The 24,752-nt window shown below is 46.1% G+C and overlaps 1 protein-coding gene across 1 annotated transcript in view; it reads right to left on the reverse strand.

Moving 5' to 3' along the window:
* Positions 1 to 24,752, reverse strand: part of cntn2 (contactin 2) — a 137,002-nt gene that overhangs the window by 37,555 nt on the left and 74,695 nt on the right. The window contains exons 7-9 of the mRNA XM_078420934.1: positions 18,151 to 18,253; positions 7,581 to 7,762; positions 405 to 541 (exon numbers count right to left, since the gene is read on the reverse strand). Coding sequence (XP_078277060.1) covers positions 405 to 541; positions 7,581 to 7,762; positions 18,151 to 18,253 — 422 coding nt within the window. The remainder of the gene's footprint in view (positions 1 to 404; positions 542 to 7,580; positions 7,763 to 18,150; positions 18,254 to 24,752) is intronic.

A 24,752-nucleotide genomic window follows, 5' to 3' on the forward strand; every position in this document is an offset into this window, starting at 1 on the left:
CGAGTGGGGGGATGGGGAGCAAGAGCGGAGCTGCGGGATGTAGAAGAGACCCTAGTGAGAGCCTCATCTATAATGGAGGAGGGGAAGCCCCGTTTTCTGAAAAACGAGGACATCTCGGAAGCCCTAGTCTGAAACACCTCATCCCGGGCGCAGATGCGGCGTAGACGGAGGAATTGGGAGTAGGGGATAGACTTTTTGCAGGGGACCGGGTGGGAAGAAGTATAGTCCAGATAGCTGTGCGAGTCGGTGGGCTTGTGAGATAGTTGTGTAATAGTCGATCGTTTGTCTTGTATTGTGGCGGTGGGTTCCGTCTTGGATTTATTGTGTTGTATATATTATTTTAATATTCGAATAGATATTTTTGATTAAAAATAACCCAGGGAGACTCTGCGGTGTGTGAGTACCTTAGATGTCAACGGCTGGCCGTTCCTCAGCCATCTGCAGGTCGGCCGCGGCTTGCCGGCAGCGGCACATTTCCACCACAGGACCGAGCCAATGTCAGCCTTGGTGTCACCGATGAGCTGTAGCCAAACCGGCTGAGCTGGGGGGGGGGGGAGGGAAGAGGAGGGAAGGAAAAGAGAGTCAATGAGCGAGAAGAGATGGGGCGCGGGTCGAGTTTGTACCTGGCAGCTCAGAGTGGGCTCGATGGGATCTGAGATTCTCTGAGCCTCTGAGAACTCCTAATCTCCTCTGAGAACTCCCATCTCCATCTATCGTTAGAAACAGACGCTGGTTTATGCCAACGACAAACACAGAGTGCTGGAGTAACTCAGCGCGTCAGGCAAGCATCCCTGGAGAAAAAAGGATGGGTGACGTTTGGGTCCGCCATGTCCAAGTAAGGGGTTATCATTGTATTGGAAACAAACGGCACTGGATGCCGGTTAATACATGAAGGGACACAAAGCGCTGGGAGTAACTCAGCGGGTCAGGCAGCGTCTCTGGAGAACATGGAGAGGTGACGTTCCGGGTTGAGACCCTCCTTCAGACTCTCTCTCCCTCGGCATTTCTTCGGAGTGAAGAAGGGTCCCGGGGAGAAGGGACAAACTCCGTGCGGACGGCACCCGTAGTCGGGATGGAAACCGGGTCTCCGGCGCTGCAAGCGCTGTAAGGCAGCAACTCTACCGCTGCGCCACTGTGTCGCCCGGCATTTATTCCAGCACTTTGTGTCCATCACTGTTTCTGTGTGGATTCAATTTGGACCCATGCATGGAGTCAAGAGTCCACTGTGTTTGTTTTATAATGCGGGCTAGGAACGGAACAATAAAATCCTTATTTGCTGCAGCTTTGCAAGCACATTAATGCAATAACACGACAAACAAACACACAATAATCAAAAATACAATCGATTAATGAATTTTCATTTTTAAACTTTTAATCATCTTTTTGTAATGTTAAAAATTCTGATACAGCAAACCCTCGTGAGGACGGATCAGGGCGTTAATGGTGTCTGTTATTGCCAATTGTCAGTTGTAACCAAGTAATGGTATCATAAGATCATAAGTGATAGGAGTAGAATTGGGCCATCCAGAATTCTCTTCAACGCCACTATCTGCCTCAACCACCAACAACCCAAACTAAAACAATTCAAATCTGTCCAATGAATCCCTGTACATAATATCTCCTAATCATAATTTCATAAGATCATAAGAGATAGGAGTAGAATTAGGCCATTCGGCCCATCAAGTCTACTCCGCCATTCAATCATGGCCGATTTATCTCTCCCTCCCAGCCCCATCCTCCTGCCGTCTCTCCATAACCTCCGACACCCGTACTGATCAAGAACGGGTATATGGGGCTACAAGTGGCTGGGGAGACGGTGAGAGCCGGGGCAGCCGTCGGTAGGTCCATCCGCCATGACCGAAACCGAAAGTGACCGGCCCACCGAGACTGTGCCGACCAGCAATCCCCGCACACTAACGCTATTCCACACACCTTTAACTAAAGGATGCAGACCTAACATTGGGGCATTGGCGGCTAACAAAGTCAGCTGGCTCTGGAAAAGGGAGTGAACGGGATGGTGCAGGTAACGGGGAGTACGTACACACTCCGTACTGACAGCACCCGTAGTCGGGATCGAACCCGGGTCTTTGGCGCTGCAAGGCAGCAGCCCCACCGCTGAGCCACCGCGCCACCCTGATTATTATTGAGGTAAAATACCCTGATGGGGAGAGTAGAATGCGAGGATTAAAGCCTGGTATCCATTCAGAAATGGCTTTGCAAGGCAGTCTGAAGAAGGGTCTCCATCCAAAACATCACCCATTCTTTTTTCTCCAGTGATGCTGCCTGACCCGCTCAGTTACTCCTGCACTTTGTGTCTATCACCGTTTCTATATGGATTCCTCTTAATCCCATGTATGGAGTCGAGAGTCAAGCGTGTTTAATTTTCCTGTGGACTGCGAACAGAGTTGTAAAATTCCCTCAGTCTGAAGAAGGGTCTCGACCCGCAACGTCACCCATTCCTTCTCTCCTGAGATGCTGCCTGACCTGCTGAGTTACTCCAGCGTTTTGTGAATAAATACCTTCGATTTGTACCAGCATCTGCAGTTATTTTCTTACAATACAATTCCCTCAGTCTAGTCTGAAGAAGGGTCTCGACCCGCAACGTCATCCAGAGATGCCGCCTGTCCCGCTGAGTTACTCCAGCATTTTGTGTCTATCTTTGACCTTTGATGGACACAGATTGAGTAGCTGTTTTGTGCACAGTGTGTGCCGTCTCAGAGAGGAGATGGATCGCTTTGATATCCCCAGCCTTAACGGCCCCATCACTAGCATCCTGTCTTCAATTACTGGACCCCAGAGCACTGGAAGATTCCTCTCCTGCACTGTGACTCTGGGTTTCAGACACACTTTGAAGGCTACTTGAAGACTTTGATCAGGCTAGTCCATCTCCCTGCTATGGCTCAGTGTCACACTTCGCCTGATAAGCCTGTTGCAGGGCATCGTGGTGCGTTTCACTGCATTAAAGGGTATGGTATAACTCTCGGGAGACGCCGTGGCACAGTGACAATGCCTCTTAAAGCGCGGAGACTGGTAAAGTAAAGAATAGTTCCCGACTGGGAAAAGGTTCGTCGACAGTCCATGGAGTTACTTATGAGGAGCGTTCGAAAGCCCTGGGCCTGTGCTCGCTGGAGTTGAGAAGGATGAGGGGGACTTCATTGAAGCCTTAGACACAAAAAGCTGGAGTAACTCAGCGGGTCAGGCCACATCTCTGGAGAAAAGGAATAGGTGACGTTTCGGGTTGAGACCCTTCTTCAGACTGAGAGTCGGGGGAGAGGGAAACGAGAGATATATCTCACCTATATTCTGGATATTCTGTACATTCTGCATATAGGAGGTATCCCTCTCCGATATCTCATATTTCCCATTCCCGTGACTCAGTCTAAAAAGGGTGTCGACCCATAACGTCACCTTTTTCTCCAGAGATACTGCCTGACCCGCTGAGTTACTCCAGCATTTTGTGCCTATCTTCGTTTTAAACCAGCATCTGCAGTTCCTACCGACACTCTCATCGAAATCTACTGAAAAATGAAAGGACTGGATGGGGTGGACATGGAAAGGTTGTTTCCAGTGTGGGAGAGTCTAGAACCAGAGGGCACGGCCTTAGAATAAAAGGACGTACCTTTAGAAAAGAGAAGAGGGGGAATTTCTTTAGCCAGAGGGTGGTGAATCTGTGGAATTCATTGCCAAGGATGGTGCTGGAGGCCAATTCGTTGGGTATTTTTAAAGTGGAGATTAATTGGTCTTTGATTAGTAAGGGCGTCAAAGGTTACGGGAAAATTGTGCTTACTGGGAGATTACACTTACTGGGAGATTACACTACGGTGATAGTCTTGCAGAACTGTACCCAAAGAAGGTATTTCACTGTACCTTGCTACACCTGACAGTAAAGAGACCATTGAATATGTTGGGACAGAGAGCTACAAGACGCTGAGATAGAGTTGCTGCCTTACAGCGCTGGAGACCAGGGTTCGATCCTGACTACGGGTGCTGTCTCTACATAGTTTCTACGTTCTCCCTGTGACCACGTGGGTTTTCTCCAGGTGCTCCGGTTTCCTCCCACACACCAAAGACGTACAGGTTTGTGGGTTAATTGGCTTGGTATATGTGTAAATTGTCCCCAGTGTGTGCAGGATAGTGTTAGTGGCAGGGGATCGCTAGTCGGCGCGGACTCGGTGGGCTCGAAGGGCCTGTTTCCGCGCTGTATCTCTATAAACTAAACTAAACTACAAGGAACAAGCGCAGAAGAGTCAGAGTGAGTGGTGGTGTTGGCAACTGGCAAAAGGGTGCCTGGTGCTGAAAGTGCCCTTGGTGATCACGATAGCTATCTGGCTTCCTGTAAGATCCCATCAGTATATGTGAGATCACAGATATAGTTTATTGTCACGAGTACTGAGGTAGAGTGAAAAGCTTTTCTGGTGCTTGCTATCCAGTCAGCAGAAAGACAATACATGATTACCATCGACCCATTTACTGTGTATAGATACATGATAAGGGAATAACCTTTAGTGCAAGGTAAAGCCAGCAAAGTTCGATCAAGGATCACCAATGATGTAGATAGTAGGTCAGGACTGCTCTCTGACCGCACCTGGAGTACTGTGTGCAGTTTTGGTCTCCAAATTTGAGGAAGGATATTCTTGCTATGGAGGGCGTGCAGCGTAGGTTCACTAGGTTAATTCCCGGAATGGCGGGACTGTCGTATGTTGAAAGGCTGGAGCGATTGGGCTTGTATACACTGGAATTTAGAAGGATGAGGGGGGATCTTATTGAAACATATAAGATAATTAGGGGATTGGACACATTAGAGGCAGATAACATGTTCCCAATGTTGGGGGAGTCCAGAACAAGGGGCCACAGTTTAAGAATAAGGGGTAGGCCATTTAGAACGGAGATGAGGAAGAACTTTTTCAGTCAGAGGGTGGTGAAGGTGTGGAATTCTCTGCCTCAGAAGGCAGTGGAGGCCAGTTCGTTGGATGCTTTCAAGAGAGAGCTGGATAGAGCTCTTAAGGATAGCGGAGTGAGGGGGTATGGGGAGAAGGCAGGAACGGGGTACTGATTGAGAGTGATCAGCCATGATCGCATTGAATGGCGGTGCTGGCTCGAAGGGCTGAATGGCCTACTCCTGCACCTATTGTCTATTGTCTATTGTCTATTGTGGGATGGTTCAGTTGCCTGATAACAGCTGGGAAGAAACTGTCCCTGAATTTGGAGGTGTGCGTTTTCACACTTCTGTACCTCTTGCCCGATGGGAGAGGGGAGAAGAGGGCATGGCCGGGGTGTGACTCTCCCTTGATTATGCTGCTAGCCTTGCCGAGGCAGATTAACTTCATATATTGACGGAGCTGGGACACACTATCGATTTTGTACTTTGTTTCAAGCACCAGCAGCTTTGTAAGGATCAACTCGTCAACTTGCCGATCGATGATTCAAACAACATGGAGTAAGCGGTCCTGACAAGGGCCGATGTCACCTGGTGCGGTGGACGATTACAGGTGATGGTGTGTCCAGATCTGTGCCTGGCACCAATCTCATCTGATGCGCTGCACGTTTGTTCTCAGGTGATCTCCTGCTCTCGGAGTCGAGGGCAGTCTGCCTCAATAGCACTCCCGTGCGACACTCCATTAGTTTAGAGATACAGCGCGGAAACAGGCTCTTCGGCCCACCGAGTCCGCGCCAGACTAGCGATCCCCGCGCGCTGACACTATCCCACACTAGGGATCATTTTTACATTTGTACCAAGCCAATTAACCTACAAAACCTGCACGTCTTTGGAGTGTGGGAGGAAACAGAAGTTCTCGGAGAAAACCCCCGCAGGTCACGGGGAGAACGTACAAACTCCGTACAGACGGCGCCCGTAGGCAGGATGGAAGCCGGGTCTCTCTCGCTGTGAGGCAGCAACTCCATCACTGCGCCACCGTGCGGTACCCATTACTTATGAGAGATGTGTAGGAAGGAACTGCAGATGCTGGTTTACACCGAAGATAGACACAAAACGCTGGAGTCACTCGGCGGGTCAGGCAACATCTCTGGAGAAAAGGAATAGGTGACGTTTCGGGTCGAGACCCTGCATTAGGACCAAGAGCCAGGGAGGGGGACAAGAGAGATGTCGGACCTCTGCCTAATGTCTTGTCGGAGTCAAACATGACTGCAATCATCCTGTTTAAGCAGTTGTAGTCAAACATCATAGGTGCAAGAGAATAGGTAACATGCACTGTTTGAGGGATATTATACCTAGTGTTACATAGTAATGTATAATACATAGCAATATATAATATATAGGAATATATATAGGAATATAATAATATTATATAATATAATATAATATAGTACAACATAATATAACATAAAATAAATATAATAATCTAATATAACAGAATACAAATATAATATAGGAATATAGTTTCATATCATATAATATAATATATTATAATACTATATAACATAATATAATAATTTAATATAATAAAATATAATATAAAATAATATAACATAATATATTATAACATAATATAACGTAATATAACTGTCACTGCACTGAGTAGCTCCTTCAGTGACAGACTCCTTCACCCCAAGTGCGTGAAGGAGAGATAAAGGAGGTCCTTCCTTCCCGCTGCTGTGAGACTGCACAACCAGCACTGCTCCCAGCAGACGAGTCAACAGACCAGTCAACAGACCAGCCAACAGTAACAGTAAAAAACCCACAGTAAATGATGACAATTATCCTTATCTTTATTTTAATTTATAATGAATGATCTCTTGCTATCCACTTTGCTGCTGTAACACTACAAATTTCCCCGGTGTGGGACAAATAAAGGAATATATTATTATTATTATTATTATTATTGTGATATGATATAATATAATATAATATAGTATAATATAATATAATATAATATAATATAATATAATATAATACAATATAATATAAATGTAATGTAATGTAATGTAATATAATATAAATATAACATGATATAATATATAATATAATATAATAAAATATAATATAATATGAAATAATATAAGATAATATATTATAACATAATATAATATAATATAATACAAATATAATGTAATATAATATAATATAATAAAATATAATGTGAAATAATATAAGATAATTATAATAAAATATAAGATGAAATAATATAAGATACATTATATTTGTATTATATTATATTATATAAGATAATATAATATATAATACAAATATAATATAATATAATATAATATAATATAATATAATATCATATAATATCATATCATATCATATCATATCATATCATATCATATCATATCATATCATATCATATAATATAATATAGGAATTTAATATAATATAATATAGGACTATAATGAAAATAGGAATAAAATATAAAATATCTAGGAATATAATATATAAGTATAGCCTGCATGGATCTTCCCACATCTTGTTCTATCTGCATTGTGCCTATCTCTGTCACATCTTGTTCTATCTGCACTGTCCCTATCTCTGTCACATCGTGTTCTATCTGCACTGTGCCTATCTCTGCCACCTCTCACTGCCCTGCCTTTCTCCCCGAGTCTAACAGTAGACCTCCACTCACCATGAACAATGATTCTCCCCTGCAACGTGTCCCGCCCTCGTGAGTTTTCCGCCTCACACTCGTAGACTCCTTCTTCTTCAAACTGTACGTCGGGTATGTGGAGGATGGGCTTGTTTACAAATTTCAGAACCTTTGAGGGCATGGACCCATCCAGCTTCTTCCATCTAATGGTGGGCACGGGGCTGGAAGGAAGCACACACCAGATTAAGAGAAATGGACGACTTGCACTTCTGCTGGAGTAACTCAGCGGGTCAGGCAGCATCTCTGGAGAAAAGCAGTAGGTGATATTTCGGGTCGAGACCCTTCATCAGACAGACCCTTACTATATTCGTAGTCTGATGAGGGGTCTCGACTCGAAACGTCAGCTGTTCCTTTTCTCCAGAGATGCTGCCTGACCTGTTGAGTTACTCCAGCAATTTGTGTATATCTCTGGTGTAAACCAGCATCTGCAATTCCTTCTTGCAGTAATATATATCTCTTTACACAAACTAAGGGAGTCCAAAAGCATTTGACAGGCAATTGATTCACTCCAATAATGTAGGAAAATTGTAAGTCAACCATGCAACATAGAGTCTTTGAGTTGGAGAGTCATACAGCACGGAAACAGGCCATTCGGCCCAACTCATCCATGCCAACCAAGATGCCCCATCTAACCCAGTCCCATTTGCCCATGTTTGGCTCATATAACTCTAAACCTTATATGTACCTTATCCATGTACCTGTTCACGTGCCTTTTAAATGCTGTCATTGCAAGAGGTAATCTAGTATTGTGGCATCAGGGAAGGTAATGGGCAGGTGACGTTTTGAGTTGGGATCCTTCATCAGATTGATTGGGGTTCAGTCTGAAAGAGGGTCCAGACCTGAAATGTTCCCTGTCCATTTTTTGCCTGATCCACTGAGTTGCTCAAGCACTTTAAATTTTGCTCTTGAATCTTTGACCTGCTGACTTGGGAACATGAATGATTCAAATTTCACCAACAGATTGGTGGCACCTCAGCATTTGATGAAGTCCTCCTTGCCTGCAGACCATGACCGATCTGTAATGAGAACAATCGACTGACAACTGCTGATGCTTTTTTGTTCCCAGCCCCTGCTCCATTCAAAACCATTCAGAGTTCAGAATATTCTTTACATTTCTCCGAGATCTCCTTTGGAAAATCTTCCCATTGTTTCGTTTAGGTTAGTTTAGAGATACAGCGCGGAAACAGGCCCTTCAGCCCACCGAGTCTGCACCGACCAGCGATCCCCGAACACTAACACTATCCTCAAAATGCTGGAGTAACTCAGCGGGTCAGGCAGCATCTCAGGAGAGAAGGAGTGGGTGACGTTTCGGGTCGAGACCCTTCTTCAAACTGAAGAAGGATCTCGACCCGAAACGTCACCCATTCCTTCTCTCCTGAGATGCTGCCTGACCTGCTGACTTACTCCAGCATTTTGTGAATAAATACCTTCGATTTGTACCAGCATCTGCAGTTATTTTCTTATACTAACACTATCCTACTCACACTAGGACCAATTTTACATTTATACCGAGCCAATTAACCTACATACCTGTATGTCTTTGGAGTGTGGGAGGAAACTGAAGATCTCAGAGAAAACCTACGCAGGTCACGGGGAGAACGTACAAACTCGGTACAATAATAATAATAATAATAATAATAATAATATTCATTTATTGTCATTGCAACGAGTACAACGAAATTAAAAAATAGCCAATCCTGACGGTGCGTACAAACATATATGCAATAAATGCAAAAACAAATAAATACATAAATACAATTAAATACAATTATGTTAAGTACAAAGATTTTTTAGTGTTGCCTAGTGCAAAGGTAGTGTTCAGTTCTCGTATGGCCCTGGGGTAAAAACTGTTCTTAAGTCTGTTTGTTCGGGATTTTATCGACCTGAAACGTCGACCAGAGGGCAGATGAACAAACAGACGGTGGCCGGGGTGGGATGGATCTTTTATTATTTTGCCTGCTCTACTGAGGCAGCGTAGGCTGAACAGGTGCTCCAGGGAGGGCAGTGAGCAGCCGATGATTTTCTGGGCCGTCGTGATGACCCTCTGAAGGGCCTTCCTGTCCTTTTCTGAGCAGCTGGCATACCATGTGGTTATACAGTATGCCAGCACACTCTCGATGGAGCAGCGATAGAAGGACAACATGAGCTTCTCCTGCAGGTTGGTTTTCCTGAGGATCCTCAGGAAGTGGAGTCTCTGCTGTGCCTTCTTTACTGTGGTGATGGTGTTGGTAGACCAGGTGAGATCCTCTGCGATGTGCGTACCCAGGAACCTGAAAGCTGGTACCCTTTCCACACAGACCCCATTGATGTAGAGTGGGTCGTAATCTCCACTGGTTTTCCTAAAGTCAATTATAAGTTCCTTTGTTTTGGAGGAGTTCAGGACCAGATTGTTCACTGAACACCATGCTGCCAGCCTTTGGATTTCATCCCTATAGGCTGTCTCATCTCCTTCTGAGATGAGTCCAACCACAGTCGTGTCATCCGCGAACTTGATGATGGTGTTGGTGGGATGGGTGGGGGCGCAGTCGTGAGTGTAGAGGGAGTAAAGGATGGGGCTCAACACACAGCCCTGTGGTGAGCCGGTGCTCAGTGTAATGGTGGAGGAGAGGTGAGGGCCTATTTTGACTGTCTGGGGGCGGTTGGTCAGAAAGTCCTTGATCCATTTGCAGATGGTTTGGGAAAATCCAAGGTCGGAAAGTTTGGTGACCAGTCTGCTCGGGATGACCCTGTTAAAGGCAGAGCTGAAGTCGAGGAAGAGCATCCTCACATAGCTCCCCTGGTGTTCAAGGTGGGTCAGTGCAGTGTGAAGAGCAGTGTCGATGGCATCCCCTGTAGACCTATTTGCTCTGTAGGCAAACTGGTGTGGGTCGAAGGTGGGTGGGAGGCTGGCTTTGATGTGCTGCAGGACCAGTCTCTCGAAGCACTTTGTGATGACCGGTGTGAGTGCTACCGGACGGTAGTCGTTAAGACTGCTGATGACAGACTTTTTCGGCAGTGGGATGATTATGGCGGACTTCAGGCAGGGAGGGATGGTGGATTTTAAAAGGGACAGGTTGAAGATTTTTGTGAAGACCTCAGATAATTGGTCTGCACATTCCCTCAGCACTCTGCCCGTCACACCATCGGGGCCTGCAGCTTTCCTGGGATTCACTGCTCTGAGCACGCGCTTAACATCATACTCCTGCACAGTGAAGGTGTTGCTGTCAGGTGCTGGAGAGGGTGTAATGTCTGCCACTGTAGCTTTCACCTCGAAACGAGCAAAGAAACAGTTAAGTTCCTCAGCCAGCGAGGCGTCGCCGTCGGCAGTCGTGCGGTTGCTGGTCTTGTAGTTGGTGATGTGCTGGATGCCTTGCCATACCCGCCGTGGGTCATTGTTGGAGAAGTGGTCTTCAATCTTCCTCTTGTAGGACGCTTTGGCATCCTTGATGCCTCTCTTCAGGTTGGTTCTAGCAGCACTGTATAGAGCTCTATCACTAGACCTGAAGGCGGTGTTACGGTCCTTGAGGAGAGACCTGACATCCTTTGTCATCCAGGGTTTTTGATTTGGGTACAACCGGATGCGTTTGTCGACGGTGACATTGTCAACACAGTTTTGGATGTAGCAAAGTACAGTTGATGTGTACTCCTCCAAGTCCTGATCCTCAAAAATATCCCAGTTGGTCCTTTCGAAGCAATCCTGCAGCTGCGAGGAAGCTCCTTCAGGCCATGTCTTAACAGTCTTTATGGTGACTGGAGCTTTCCTCCTGAGTGGGGTGTATGCTGGGGTTAGGAATATGGACAGGTGATCTGACTGCCCCAGGTGTGGTAGTGGTGCTGACCTGAACCCCTTCTTAATATTTGAGTAAACCTTGTCTAGTGTGTTTTTCCCCCTGGTAGCACATCTTATGTGTTGTTCAAGTTTCGGGAGAACTGACTTTAGGTCTGCATGGTTGAAGTCCCCGGCTATGATGTGGGCTGCTTCTGGATATGTGCTCTGTTGTGAGTTTATTGCACCGAGCAGGTAGCCTAAAGCTGTGCTAGCGTTAGCATTCGGTGGGATGTAGACTGCTGTTACTATAACCCCTGTAAATTCGCGAGGAAGGTAAAAAGGCCTGCATTTAACTGTTAGGGACTCCAGATCAGGAGAACAGTGGCTATCTATGATTTGGATGTTAGTGCACCAGTTGTTGTGCACATAAATGCATAACCCCCCCCCCCTTGCTCTTACCGGAGTCGATGTTTCTGTCCCAACGAAACGCTGTACGCCCGGCTAGCTCAATGGCTCCGTCTGGGATAAGTGGATGAAGCCATGTCTCTGTTACTAAGAGAATGCAACAGTCCTCCACGAGTTTGTTTGCTGATATCAGCAGTTTTAGTTCGTCCATTTTGTTGATGATGGATCTGGCGTTGGTGAGGAACATGCTGGGTAGCGGTGGTTTGTGTGGCTGTCTCTTTAGCTTGGCAAGTATACCGGACCGGCATCCTCGCTTTTGCTTCCTGTTTCTCCTCCGCCTGCGACGCCTGTTCGCGCCGACAACTATCCACGGAGCGCCCGGTGTCCTGGCTATCTCTTCCGGTATATTTCGCGGGTGTGGAAATTCGCGCACAAGGTCCCGATTGCACTGGAATCCGATGATCAGAAGGTCCTTTCGGTTGTAGGTAGGATTTGCCTGATTTTCCTGGTTTGCATGACTAAAATTGACTAACAGACATAACACAGATAACACACATAAAACGCACCGAAAGGGAGAGCTGTGAGCCGCTGCGTCCGTGCGCGCCGCCATCAAAACGCCGCCATGAACCCGGGCCTCTGGCGCTGCAAGGCAACCCTGGCAGCATCCTCGTAAATCGTCCCTGCACCCTTTCCAACTTGACGACATCTTTCCTACAACATGTTGCCCAGAACTGAACACAATACTCTAAATGCGGCCTCACCAATGTCTTAGACAACGGCAAGGTGACCTCCCAACTTCTATACCCATGTGTACATTTCCTTATGTACACTGTCCACAGTGCATGAGTGAAGTCTGAAGAAGGGCCCCGACCCGAAATATCACCCATGCCTTCTCTCCAGAGATGCTGCCTGAATCTGCTGAGTTACTCCAGCAATTTGTGTCTACCTGAAGTCTGAGGTTGGTGAGTTCCTTGATGGTGCTGTCTATGTCTTCCAGGGGTGTCTCCACACACAGGAGACAAACAAGCAAAGCGATGTTAAACCTACTTGCCCAATGAACTGTTTCTAATTATTTACGACCAATTAATCTTTAAAATTGTAACAAATGCTTTTGATAAACAATAGACAATAGACAATAGGTGCAGGAGTAGGCCATTTGGCCCCTCGAGCCAGCACCACCATTCAATGTGATCATGGCTGATCATTCTCAATCAGTACCCCGTTCCTGCCCTCTCCCCATACCCCCTGACTCCGCTATCCTTAAGAGCTCTATCTAGCTCTCTCTTGAATGCATTCAGAGACTTGGTCTCCACTGCCTTCTGAGGCAGTGAATTCCACAGATTTACAACTCTCTGACTGTAAGTTTTTCCTCATCTCCGTTCTAAATGGCCTACCCCTTATTCTTAAACTGTGGCCTTGTGACACAGTGAACTTGAATTTCTTCAGGGCCAAGACTGAGACAAAATCACCTGATTGCTTCATAGATAATGTGGCCTACACTACCGAGCTTTTATTAGATGATGCCGTCTCCTCTATCTCATCCCCGGGATGGCGGGACTGTCATATGAGGAAAGATTGGAAAAGACTGGGCTTGTATTCACTGGAATTTAGAAGGATGAGAGGGGATCTTATAGAAATGTATAAAATTATAAAAGGACTGGACAAGCTAGATGCAGGAAAAATGTTCCCAATGTTGGGGGAGTCCAGAACCAGGGGCCAGCCACACAGTCTAAAAATAAAGGGGAAACTATTTAAAACTGAGGTGATAAAAAACTTTTTCACCCAGAGAGTTGTGAATTTGTGGGAATTCTCTGCCACAGAAGGTAGTGGAGGCCAATTCACTGGATGAATTTAAAAGAAAGTTAGATAGAGCTCTCGGGACTAGCGGAATCAAGGGATATGGGGGGAATGCAGGCACGGGTTACTGATTGTGGATGATCAGCCATGATCCCAATGAATGGCGGTGCTGGCTCAAAGGGCCAAATGGCCTCCTCCTGCACCTATTTTCTATGTTTCTATGTTCTGGATAGATGATGTTTTGTGTGTGCCCACCGGGTCCACGTCGACCAGCGATCCCTGCATATTAACACTATCCTACACACACTAGGAACAATTTGTTTTGACATTTACCAAGCCAATTAACCTACAAACCTGTACATCTTTGGAGTGTGGGAGGAAACCGAAGATCTCGGAGAAAACCCACACAGGTAACGGGGGGAACGTACAAACTCCGTACAGACAGCACCCGTAGTCGGGATCAAACCCCGGTCTCTGGCACTGCATTCGCTGAAAGACAGCAACTCTACCGCCGCGCCACCGTGCAGCCCGTTCTATCGCGACGTTTATGAAATATTTAGACCGGGTGCATGGTTGTGGCAGGTTTAGAGGGATGTGGGCCAAACACAGGCAGGTGGGACAGGTGTAGATGGGACATGTTGGTCAAGTTGTGTGGGCAAGTTGGGCCAAAGGGCCTGTTTTCACTCTGTCAGACTCTGTGACACTCCCTCTTCTCCCTTCTGTCACCGGGCAAGTGTGAAAATTTACACCTCCAGATTCAGGGACAGTTTTTTCCCCAGCTGTTATCAGGCAACTGAACCAAGGCAGAAGCTCTGGATGTGGTTGGTACGAGCAACGTCAACCTGCATGTTGTGCTCAGATCTCCAGAGAAAGGTTTGACCCCAATGGTGCAGAGTCAGATGTGATCAGTTCACTCGATGAGGTTGTGACTTATACTCTCCCCCTCTTAGTGCTGTTAACAGGTCTGGATATTTTAAACACTTCTTTTCCAATAAACAGAGCAGATTCCCTCTTACTCAGGGCTATAATGACTGTGCAAATGAGTCCTCTAACATATTTCATTAAAAATCCTTTGAGTGCTATTACCACTCAGCCATTAACTCAATTATATTAAACGGGTGACAATTGTATTAATAGTGAGGCACAAAGGTACTTTATTTGAACATGTTAACCTGTGCGTTACCTCAGAAGGTAGAAATGTTGGGAGACAAATGGGCTTATTTTATTTTAAATGCTGCCTATAAACACAAAAGCAAACAATTGTCACTGAAGACAGACATGATAAAGCCGGAGTAAATCAGCGGGTCGGGCAGCATCTCTGGAGAAAAGGAATGGCTGACGTTTCAGATCGAGACCCTACTTCAGACCGAGAGTCAGGGGAGATGAAAACTAAAGGCATGAAAAGGGACAGAACTGGTCAGTGAGTGTTTTGTGTGGGAAGGAACTTGTTTACACCGAAGATAGACACAAAATGGTGGACTCAGCGGGACAGGCAACATCTATGAAAAGGCACGAAGAACAAATGAATGAAAGGTATGAAACGAGCAATCATTCATTCGGTCTTTGTACCTTTTCATACCTCTGGTTTCCCTCTCCCCTGACTATCGGTCTGAAGAAGGGCCTCGACCCGAGACATCACCTATCCATTTTCTCCAGAGATGCTGCCTGGCCCCTGGAGTGACCCCAGCTTTTTGTGTCTATCCAGTGTAAACCAGCATCTGCAGTTCCTTCCGACACAAACAATTGTCACTGCAGCAAGGGTGCGTTCTAACCGAGACGTCCCATAACACTGGTACAAGCATGCGTTTGTGCACTTGGAATTATGAAGTTAGATAGCATTTCCTGAAGCTTTTAAAATCTCCTCTCTAGGTTTCAACAGGGCGTTCTTGGTGCAACTTTCACAGCTGACTGCTATTCAATGAATGAAATTATATCAGAGATAGTGTTTAAAAAGGAGCAGTGGTTCAGGGATGATTTCTTCTTGTTACCAGTAAGGAACATGCAGTTTTCCCACTAACTGCATTGAATGTCAATTCCTCCCAAAACTAGCATAACACGAACTAGCTGAATATTAAGCAACTATCAACACTGCAGCAAATGGGTTCCTTTAACTCCGTTCAATCAGGGAATAGCGCGCCACAGACTTTACCATGGTAACCCTTGCTGATATCTATTTATTTATTTCACTTCTGCAGGCACCTCACAATTGCAGAATAAGATTTAAATCTAGATGAAATGGAAAGGAATCTCTGATAACAATGCGACACAGTGACTCAGCTGGTAGAGCTGCTTCTTCACGGTGCCAGAGGCTCGGGTTTAGTTTAGTTTAATTTGGAGATACAGCACGCAAACAGGCCATTCGGCCCACCGACTCCGCGCCGACCAGCGATCACCCCGTACACCAGATCTATCTATCCTTCACATCAGGGACAATTTTACAGAAGCCAATTAACATACAAACCTGCACGTCTGTGGTTTAGAGATACAGCGTGGAAACAGGCCCTTCGGCCCACCGGGTCCGCGCCGCCCAGCGATCCCCGCATATTAACACTATCCTATACCCACCAGGGACAATTTTTTACATTTACCAAGCCAAACAACCTACAAACCTGTACGTCTTTGGAGTGTGGGAGGAAACCGAAGATCTCGGAGAAAACCCACGCAGGTCACGGGGAGAACGTACAAACTCCGCACAGACGGCGCCCGTGGTCGGGATCGAACCCGGGTCTCTGGCGGTGCATTCGCTGTAAGGCAGCAACTTTACCGCTGGGCCACTGTGTCTGGGAGGAAACCAGAGTACCTGGAGAAAACCCACGCGGTCTCAGGGAGAATGTACAAACTCCATGCGGACAGCACCCGTAGCCAGGAACAAACCTGGGTCTCTGGCGCTGTAAGGCAGCAACTCTACCGCTTTAAGAAGGGCATGAAGGAAACTGAAGAAGGTTCTTGACCCAAAACGTCACCTATGCGTGCTCTCCATAGATGCTGCCTGACCTACTGAGTTACTCTAGCACCTTGTGTCTTTTATGCTGTTCTAGAGTCATGCAGCATGGAATCAGGTCCTTTGGGTAAACCTGGCCATACCGACCAAGATGCCCTGGTACAACAGCATAACATCAGTCATTGACAGTTCTGATGAATGGTCACAAACACCAAAACACCGACTGTTCCTCTTCCCGCAGATTTGCTTGACCGTTGAAGTTCTTCCAGCCTTTTCTGTTTTTTTATTATTCCTCCCCCTCCCTTCCTTGGCAACTCAAAACTTACTTATTTTCCAAACTCTGCGAGGGAACCTAATACATTTTCTTCCTCAAATCCAATTACTGTTACATCTGAGAACAACAAATTGCTCAAAACAAATTTTGTTAAAAAAAAATCTTGTTAAAACAAAAAGGACACAAAATGCTGGAGTAACTCAGCGAGTAGGGCAGCATCTCTGGAGGGAGGGGGAGGGGGGGGGGGGAGAGGGGGAGAGAGGGGGGGGAGAGGGGGAGAGGGGAGGGGAGGGGGAGAGGGGAGGGGAGGGGGGAGAGGGGAAGGGGGAGAGGGGACGGGGAGGGGGGTGGAGGGAGGTGAGGGGGAGGGGAGGAGGGAGGGGGAGAGGGGAGAGGGGAGGGGAGGGGGGAGAGGGGAGGTAGAGCGAGGAGGGGGGAGAGGAGGGGAGGGGGAGAGGGGGAATGGGGAGAGGGGAGGGGGAGAGGGGAGAGGGGGAAGGGACAGGGGGAGGGGGATGGAGGGAGGTGAGGGGGAGGTGGAGGGAGGTGAGGGGGAGGAGGGAGGGGAAGGGGGGAGGACTTGGATAGACGATGTTTCAAGTCTGGACCCTTTTACCATCCTCAGCACACATGACAATAAACTAAACTCAAACACACTCAAACTCCGAAAAGAGATGCTGCCTCTCCCGCTGAGTTACTCCAGCACTTTTATTTGTAAACCAGCAGTTCCTTAATTTGAACTGATTTGAGCAATTTCAAATCAATTGTAAATCAGTATCTGCGGTTCCTTCATGTGAACATTTCTTCACACAGAGAGTGGTGAATCTGTGGAATTCTCTGCCACAGAAGGTAGTTGAGGCCAGTTCATTGGCTATATTTAAGAGGGAGTTAGATGTAGCCCTTGTGGCTAAAGGGATCAGGGGGTATGGAGAGAAGGCAGGTACGGGCTACTGAGCTGGATGATCAGCCATGATCATATTGAATGGCGGTGCAGGCTCGAAGGGCCGAATGGCCTACTCCTGCACCTATTTTCTATGTTTCTATGTTTCTATGAATTCAACAATCGCAGTTTTTGTCAGAACTGCTCACTTATAGAGTCGAAATAAGGGACTGCAGAAACTGGTTGATACACTAAAGGATACAAAGTGCTGGAGTAACTCAATGGGTCAGGCAGCATCTCCGGAGAACACAGATAGGTGACAATTCTATCCATGTTCTACAGAGGCGATGCCTCTCCCGCTGAGATGCTCCAGCACATCTGTGTCTTTTTTTTTGTAAACAGGTATCTGCAGTTCCTTGTGTCTACTATTTCAACAATTTCAAATCATTAAAAAAAATTAAGCATCTGCGTTTCCTTGTGTCTACAAAGACCACGTTCACTTACTTTCCAAAGGCGAAACACTCCAGGTTCAGCGGTTGCCCAGCTAACGCATAGGTTTCTGAGGGGAACTTTGCTCGGATATGCGGAGAGTGAGTCCGAACATCTCCTGGAGAAGGAAAGATAGAAAGGAGTTAGCCGGAGTTCTGTGATGAAGGATGAATGCGATGGAAAATGGTGGAACAAATCGAGGCTTCGACCAAGCAGTGGGCCTCTCCTTCATTCAGTCCCATCAGCTCTCATTGCAGACCCAGTAGACATTATTCCTGAGGTGCTACTTGAAGGAGCTGCAGATGCTGGAACACAAAGTGCTGCAGTAAACCCAATTATCCGTTGTGAAGAAGGATCCTGGGCCGAAACGGTGACCAGAGATACAACATGACTCTGTTGAGTTACTCCAGCACTTCCTGACTGCTGAGTTCCGCCAGCACTTTGTGTTAAAAAATGAAGCACAAATCATGAACCTAAAATCTCAGATCTCCCAGAATTCTTGGCGGACCTAATTGAATCAGACTGACAACTTTTAAAATTAGCGTTCCGAGCAGATGTTTATGTGGTTGAGGCGAGCTCTGTTGGTAGAAACAAGGAACTGCAGATGCTGGTTTCCAAAGAAAACAGGCACAAAGTGCAGGAGTGACTCAGCGGGTAAGGCAGCATCTCTGGAGAACATGGATAGGTGGTGGTGTTTCTGATTGGGATCCTTCTTCAGATTGCTTTCTCTGTTTGGGACCCATGTGCCATCCAAATGCCCCTTCACCTGTATCCACCCATCACTCATGTAGGAAGGAACTGCAGATGCTAACGATAGACACAAAAAGCTGGAGTAACTCAGTGGATCAGGCAACATCTCTGGAGAGAAAGAATGGATGAAGAAGGGTCTTAACCAGAATCGTCACCTATTCCTTCTCTCCAGAGATGGTGCCTGTCCCGCTGAGTTACTCTAGCTTTTTAGTTTAGTTTAGTTTAGAGATACAGCGCGGAAACAGGCACTTCGGCCCACCGGGTCCGCGCCGACCAGCGATCCCCGCACACTAACACTATCCCACACACTCCAGGGACAATTTTTACATTTGCCCAGCCAATTAACCTGCAAACCTGCACGCCTTTGGAGTGTGGGATGAAACCAAAGATCTCGGAGAAAACCCACGCAGGTCACGGGGAGAAAGTGCAAACTCCGTACTGGCGGCGCCTGTAGTCGGGATCGAACCCGGATCTCGGGCGCTGCATTTGCTGTAAGGCAGCAACTCTACCACTGCGCCACCGTGACCGCCACGATGAGGCTATCTTTGGTCATCGGGAGTGATGTTAATTGGAAAGCCAAGCTCTGTTTACTCTTACAGCAGTTAATGCTCACTCACGTGTGACATCCCTGCTCCTCCATTACTTGACCTTCAGAATGGCTGACAAGTTAATGTCATGTGGTCTGCTGAATTACAACTGATGTTATTGCAGGAAAGGAATATTTATTCAACATTTGTTCATCCTTTGGGATGTGGACGTCACGGACAGGAGGAGCACGGTGGCGCAGCGGTAGAGTTGCGGCCTTACAGCGCCAGAGACCTCGTGTTCATTCCTGACCAAGGGTGCTTGTCTGTACGGAGTTTGTACGTCCTCCCCGTGACCTGCGTGGGTTTTCACAGGGAACACCGGTTTCCTCCCACACTCCAAAGACGTACAGGTTTGGAGGTTAATTAGCTTGGTATGAATTGTAAATTGTCCCCAGTGTGTTTAGGGTAGAGTTAGTGTGCGGGGATCGTTTGGTCGGTGCGGACTCGGTGGGCTGAAGGGCCTGTTTTCGCGCTGTAACTCTAAACTAAACTAAATTAAGTTTGACACTGAAGAAGAGTCCCGACCCAAAATGTCATCAATCCATGTTCTCCAGAGATGCTGCCTGACCCGCTGAGTTACTCCAGCACTCCTAGCCTGATGCCAGTTAGGGTTATGCAGTCCTTCACCTAGTACCTTAATGCAATGTTGCTGCAATTTGTACCATCTACAAGATGCAGTCAGGAAGATAATCTTTGACAGGACCATACTTGCAACCTCAAACTCCAGCATAAGTCTTTGATCGGACTTTACCTTGCACTAAACGTTATTCCCTTATCATGCATCTGTACACTGTAAATGGCTCGATTGTAATCATGTATTGTCTTTCCGCTGACTGGCTAGCATGCAACAAAAGCTTTTCATTGTACCTCGGTAGACGTGACAATAAACTAAACTGAAACTGAAGAGAAGTCGGAGTATTCAAAAAGCACCATTGCAGTTGTACAGGGCTGCGAGTGAGACCGCACCTGGAGTACTGTGTGCAGTTTTGGTCTCCAAATTTGAGGAAGGATATTCTTGCTATTGAGGGCGTGCAGCGTAGGTTTACTAGGTTAATTCCCGGAATGGCGGGACTATTATATGTTGAAAGACTGGAGCGACTAGGCTTGTGTACACTGGAATTTAGAAGGATGAGAGGAGATCTTATCGAAACGTATAAGATTATTAAGGGGTTGGACACATTAGAGGCAGGAAACATGTTCCCAATGTTGGGGGAGTCCAGAACCAGGGGCCACAGTTTAAGAATAAGGGGTACGCCATTTAGAACTGAGATGAGGAAAAACTTTTTCAGTCAGAGAGTTGTGAATCTGTGGAATTCTCTGCCTCAGAAGGCAGTAGAGGCCAATTCTCTGAATGCATTCAAGAGAGAGCTGGATAGAGCTCTTAAGGATAGCGGAGTCAGGGGGTATGGGGAGAAGGCAGGAACGGGGTACTGATTGAGAATGATCAGCCATGATCACATTGAATGGCAGTGCTGGCTCGAAGGGCCGAATGGCCTCCTCCTGCACCTATTGTCTAGTGTCTAGTGTCTATTGTCTATTACCACCTCTAGGATTGCCTCCACGTTCCACAAACCATCCTGACTGGGTCAAGATCCAGGTACATCACACGAATAACACCCCGTGCAACCTAGAAGACAGCAGCGGTACGAGTAGAAACACCAGCACAATCTTCTCCGGGGAAATTTATGGAAGGACATAAAACGCTGATCTTGCTAAGGGTGTGCACATCCCATGAATGAATAAATACAATTATCCTGATACGTTACAATTTTCTATCATGATTGAAAGTGATTTAGTTTAATCTGATGCCAGGCTGCTTAAATCTAAGTGAAGACGAGTTGAATTGATTGAAAGATGCACCTTGGAAACGGGCCCTTCGGCCCACCTGGGCCTCACTGATCATTGATCACCCGTTCACACTGGTTCAACGTCACCCACTCCCTGCACACTGGGGGGCAGTTTACCAGAAGGCAATTAATCTACAATCCCGCTTGCCATCAGAATTATCGATTGAATGAAAAATGCAGCATGGAAACTGCAGGGCCCCTATGGCTCACCGAGTCCACGCCGACCATCGATCCCCCGCTCACACTAGTGCTCTGTCATCCCACTTTCTCATCCACTCCCCTGCAAACAAGGGGCAAAATACAGAGGTCAACTAACCAATTAACCTACAGAGCCGCACGTTTTTGGGATGCGAGGGGAAACCGGAGCACCAGGAGAAAACCTACATGGAAACCCTCTCAATAGACAATAGACAATAGGTGCAGGAGTAGGCCATTCGGCCCTTCGAGCCAGCACCGCCGTTCAATGTGATCACGGCTGATCATTCTCAATCAGTACCCCGTTCCTGCCTTCTCCCCTTACCCCCTGACTCCGCTATCCTTAAGAGTTCTATCTAGCTCTCTCTTGAATGCATTCAGAGAATTGGCCTCCACTGCCTTCTGAGGCAGAGAATTCCACAGATTCACAACTCTCTGACTGAAAAGGTTTTTCCTCATCTCCGTTCTAAATGGCCTACCCCTTATTCTTAAACTGTGGCCCCTTGTTCTGGACTCCCCCCAACATTGGGAACATGTTTCCTGCCTCTAACGTGTCCAACCCCTTAATAATCTTATACGTTTCGATAAGATCCCCTGTCATCCTTCTAAATTCCAGTGTATTCTCTCACACAGCATCCGAGGTCAGAGTCGAACCCAAGTCTCTGGCGCCGAGGCCCGTTGCTGCCTTTTGTGAGTTGTGAATTGCTTATGGCAAATTGGGAAACGACTTGACCCAACATGACCCTGCTCAAGCAACGGCTAATAATTTAATAATTAATAAATAGTTTAAGCCGAATAAATTCTCCACCACAAAATCATAACAGGAAAAAGTGGTTACAACCCAAAAATGTCACCTATTCATCTTCTCCAGAGATGCTGCCTGGCCCGTTGAGTTACCCCAGCACCTTGTGTCTGTCTTTGGTATAAACCTGCATCTGCGTTTCCTTTTTATAACAGTACATTTAGTTAAAAACACTGTTGGATCACAGAAAAAGGTTGCAACGCTTGCAGTAAGTCTGAAGGAGGATTTAAACATTGATAAGGAAAACGAAATGAAAACACAAAAGTAATACAAAAAAAGGACCAAAATAAGTTTTAAAATGTTCCTATCAATAAATAAATATAAAAAGAAAAATATTTATTAAAGTCAATGTGGTTCTGTTACAGAATGTGACATAATTGCAGTATTACGGAATGACAGACAAACTAAACATCTTTCTAACTTCACAGAGAGAAGACACAAAAACTATTCCCAAAAATTAAATTGATGTACAGTATTCAAGAGAGAGTTAGATATAATGTACAGTATTCAAGAGAGAGTTAGATGATGTACAGTATTCAAGAGAGAGTTAGATATAACTCTCAGGGCTAACGGAATCAAGGGGTATGGGGAGAAAGCAGGAACGGGGTACTGATTTTGGATGATCAGCCATGATCAAATTGAATGGCGGTGCTGGCTCGAAGGGCCGAATGGCCTGCTCCTGCACCTATTTTCCATGTTTCTACGTTTCTAAATAGTGGAGAACAATGGGATTAGAATGAGTGAGGAGTTGAAAGGAATGAGCTCATTGGTCCCCATATTTTCTCTTGCTCATTGCTTATCTCGTGAGATTACATTTGCTATCTTCCAGTGGGTATGGGAACCGTTGTAGAATCTCTTTGGAATCTGTTTGGAAGATGACAACTTATGAATCAATAGACAATAGGTGCAGGAGTAGGCCATTCGGCCCTTCGAGCCAGCACCACCATTCAATGTGATCATGGTTGATCATTCTCTATCAGTACCCCGTTCCTGCCCTCTCCCCATACCCCCTGACTCCGCTATCTTTAAGAGCTCTATTTAGCTCTCTCTTGAAAGCATTCAGAGAATTGGCCTCCACTGCCTTCTAAGGCAGAGAATTCCACAGATTTACAACTCTCTGACTGAAAAAGTTTTTCCTCATCTCCGTTCTAAATGGCCTACCCCTTATTCTTAAACTGTGGCCCCTTGTTCTGGACTCCCCCAACATTGGGAACATGTTTCCTGCCTCTAATGTGTCCAATCCCTTAATAATCTTATATGTTTCGATAAGATCCCCTCTCATCCTTCTAAATTCCAGTGTACACAAACCTAGTCGCTCCAGTCTTTCAACATACGACAGTCCCGCCTGCAGATGCTGGTACAAATCGAAGGTATTTATTCACAAAATGCTGGAGTAACTCAGCAGGTCAGGCAGCATCTCAGGAGAGAAGGAATGTGTGACGTTTCGGGTCGAGACCCTTCTTCAGACTTAGATGCTGCTTGACCCGCTGAGTTACTCCAGCATTTTGTGCCTACCTTCGATTTAAACCAGCATCTGCAGTTTTTTTTCCTAACTCTACCACTGTCTGAAGAAGGGTCTCGGCCCGAAACGCCACCCATTCCTTCTCTCCTGAGATGCTGCCTGTCCTGCTGAGTTACTCCAGCATTTTGTGAAATAAATACCATCAATGAGCAATTTGATAGGTTCGTTTTGTGCCATCTTTCTGATTTGAACATGGCAACAAAAATAATCGAGAGGTTTATGTATCGATAGTGGCGATATTTGGCTAAATTAATAGATTCTTATTGCACAAGTTATCTGACAAATGCTGACAACACCCGTGTGGTTATTTAACAGGCACCAAATCACTTATAATAACAATTATCTGGCTAATAACAAGACTCAATGCTTCAGATAACAATAATACATTGCGGAATGCAAATAGTTATAAATATAGTTTTATGTTACCAATGCCAGATAGATTTGCAATAACAGTTTGCTGGAAACATACAAATGATTGACTTGCTTCACACTAATGATTGTGTGCAGATATTGATTTACTAATCGATCGATTTGAATGAGCGTGGTAGAATTACAAAATATCTCAGATCCATTATTTCCCACACATTACCGAGACATTGACTGTGACTTAAATAACTCTGAAGTGGTCGGCTGGCATCCCAGTCATATCATTACAAGTGAAACACAACCTTGACCCAGGGCTCATATCACGTGAGTACATCGCAGGATTTTGAGTAAGTCTGGGCAGTTTCCAGAAAGTGGCTATTGTGGATTATTTTGATCTTCAAAACCGATCGTTATCTCAGCTTTAGTTTCAGCAACACAGCAGGTAAACAGGCCCTTCTGCCCACCGAGCCCACGCCAACCAGCGATCCCCACACGCTAGCACTACCCTACACGCGCTGGGGGACAATTTACAATTTTTATCGAAGCCA

This window comes from Rhinoraja longicauda, chromosome 24, assembly GCF_053455715.1.
Source record: "Rhinoraja longicauda isolate Sanriku21f chromosome 24, sRhiLon1.1, whole genome shotgun sequence".
Lineage (NCBI taxonomy): Eukaryota > Metazoa > Chordata > Chondrichthyes > Rajiformes > Arhynchobatidae > Rhinoraja > Rhinoraja longicauda.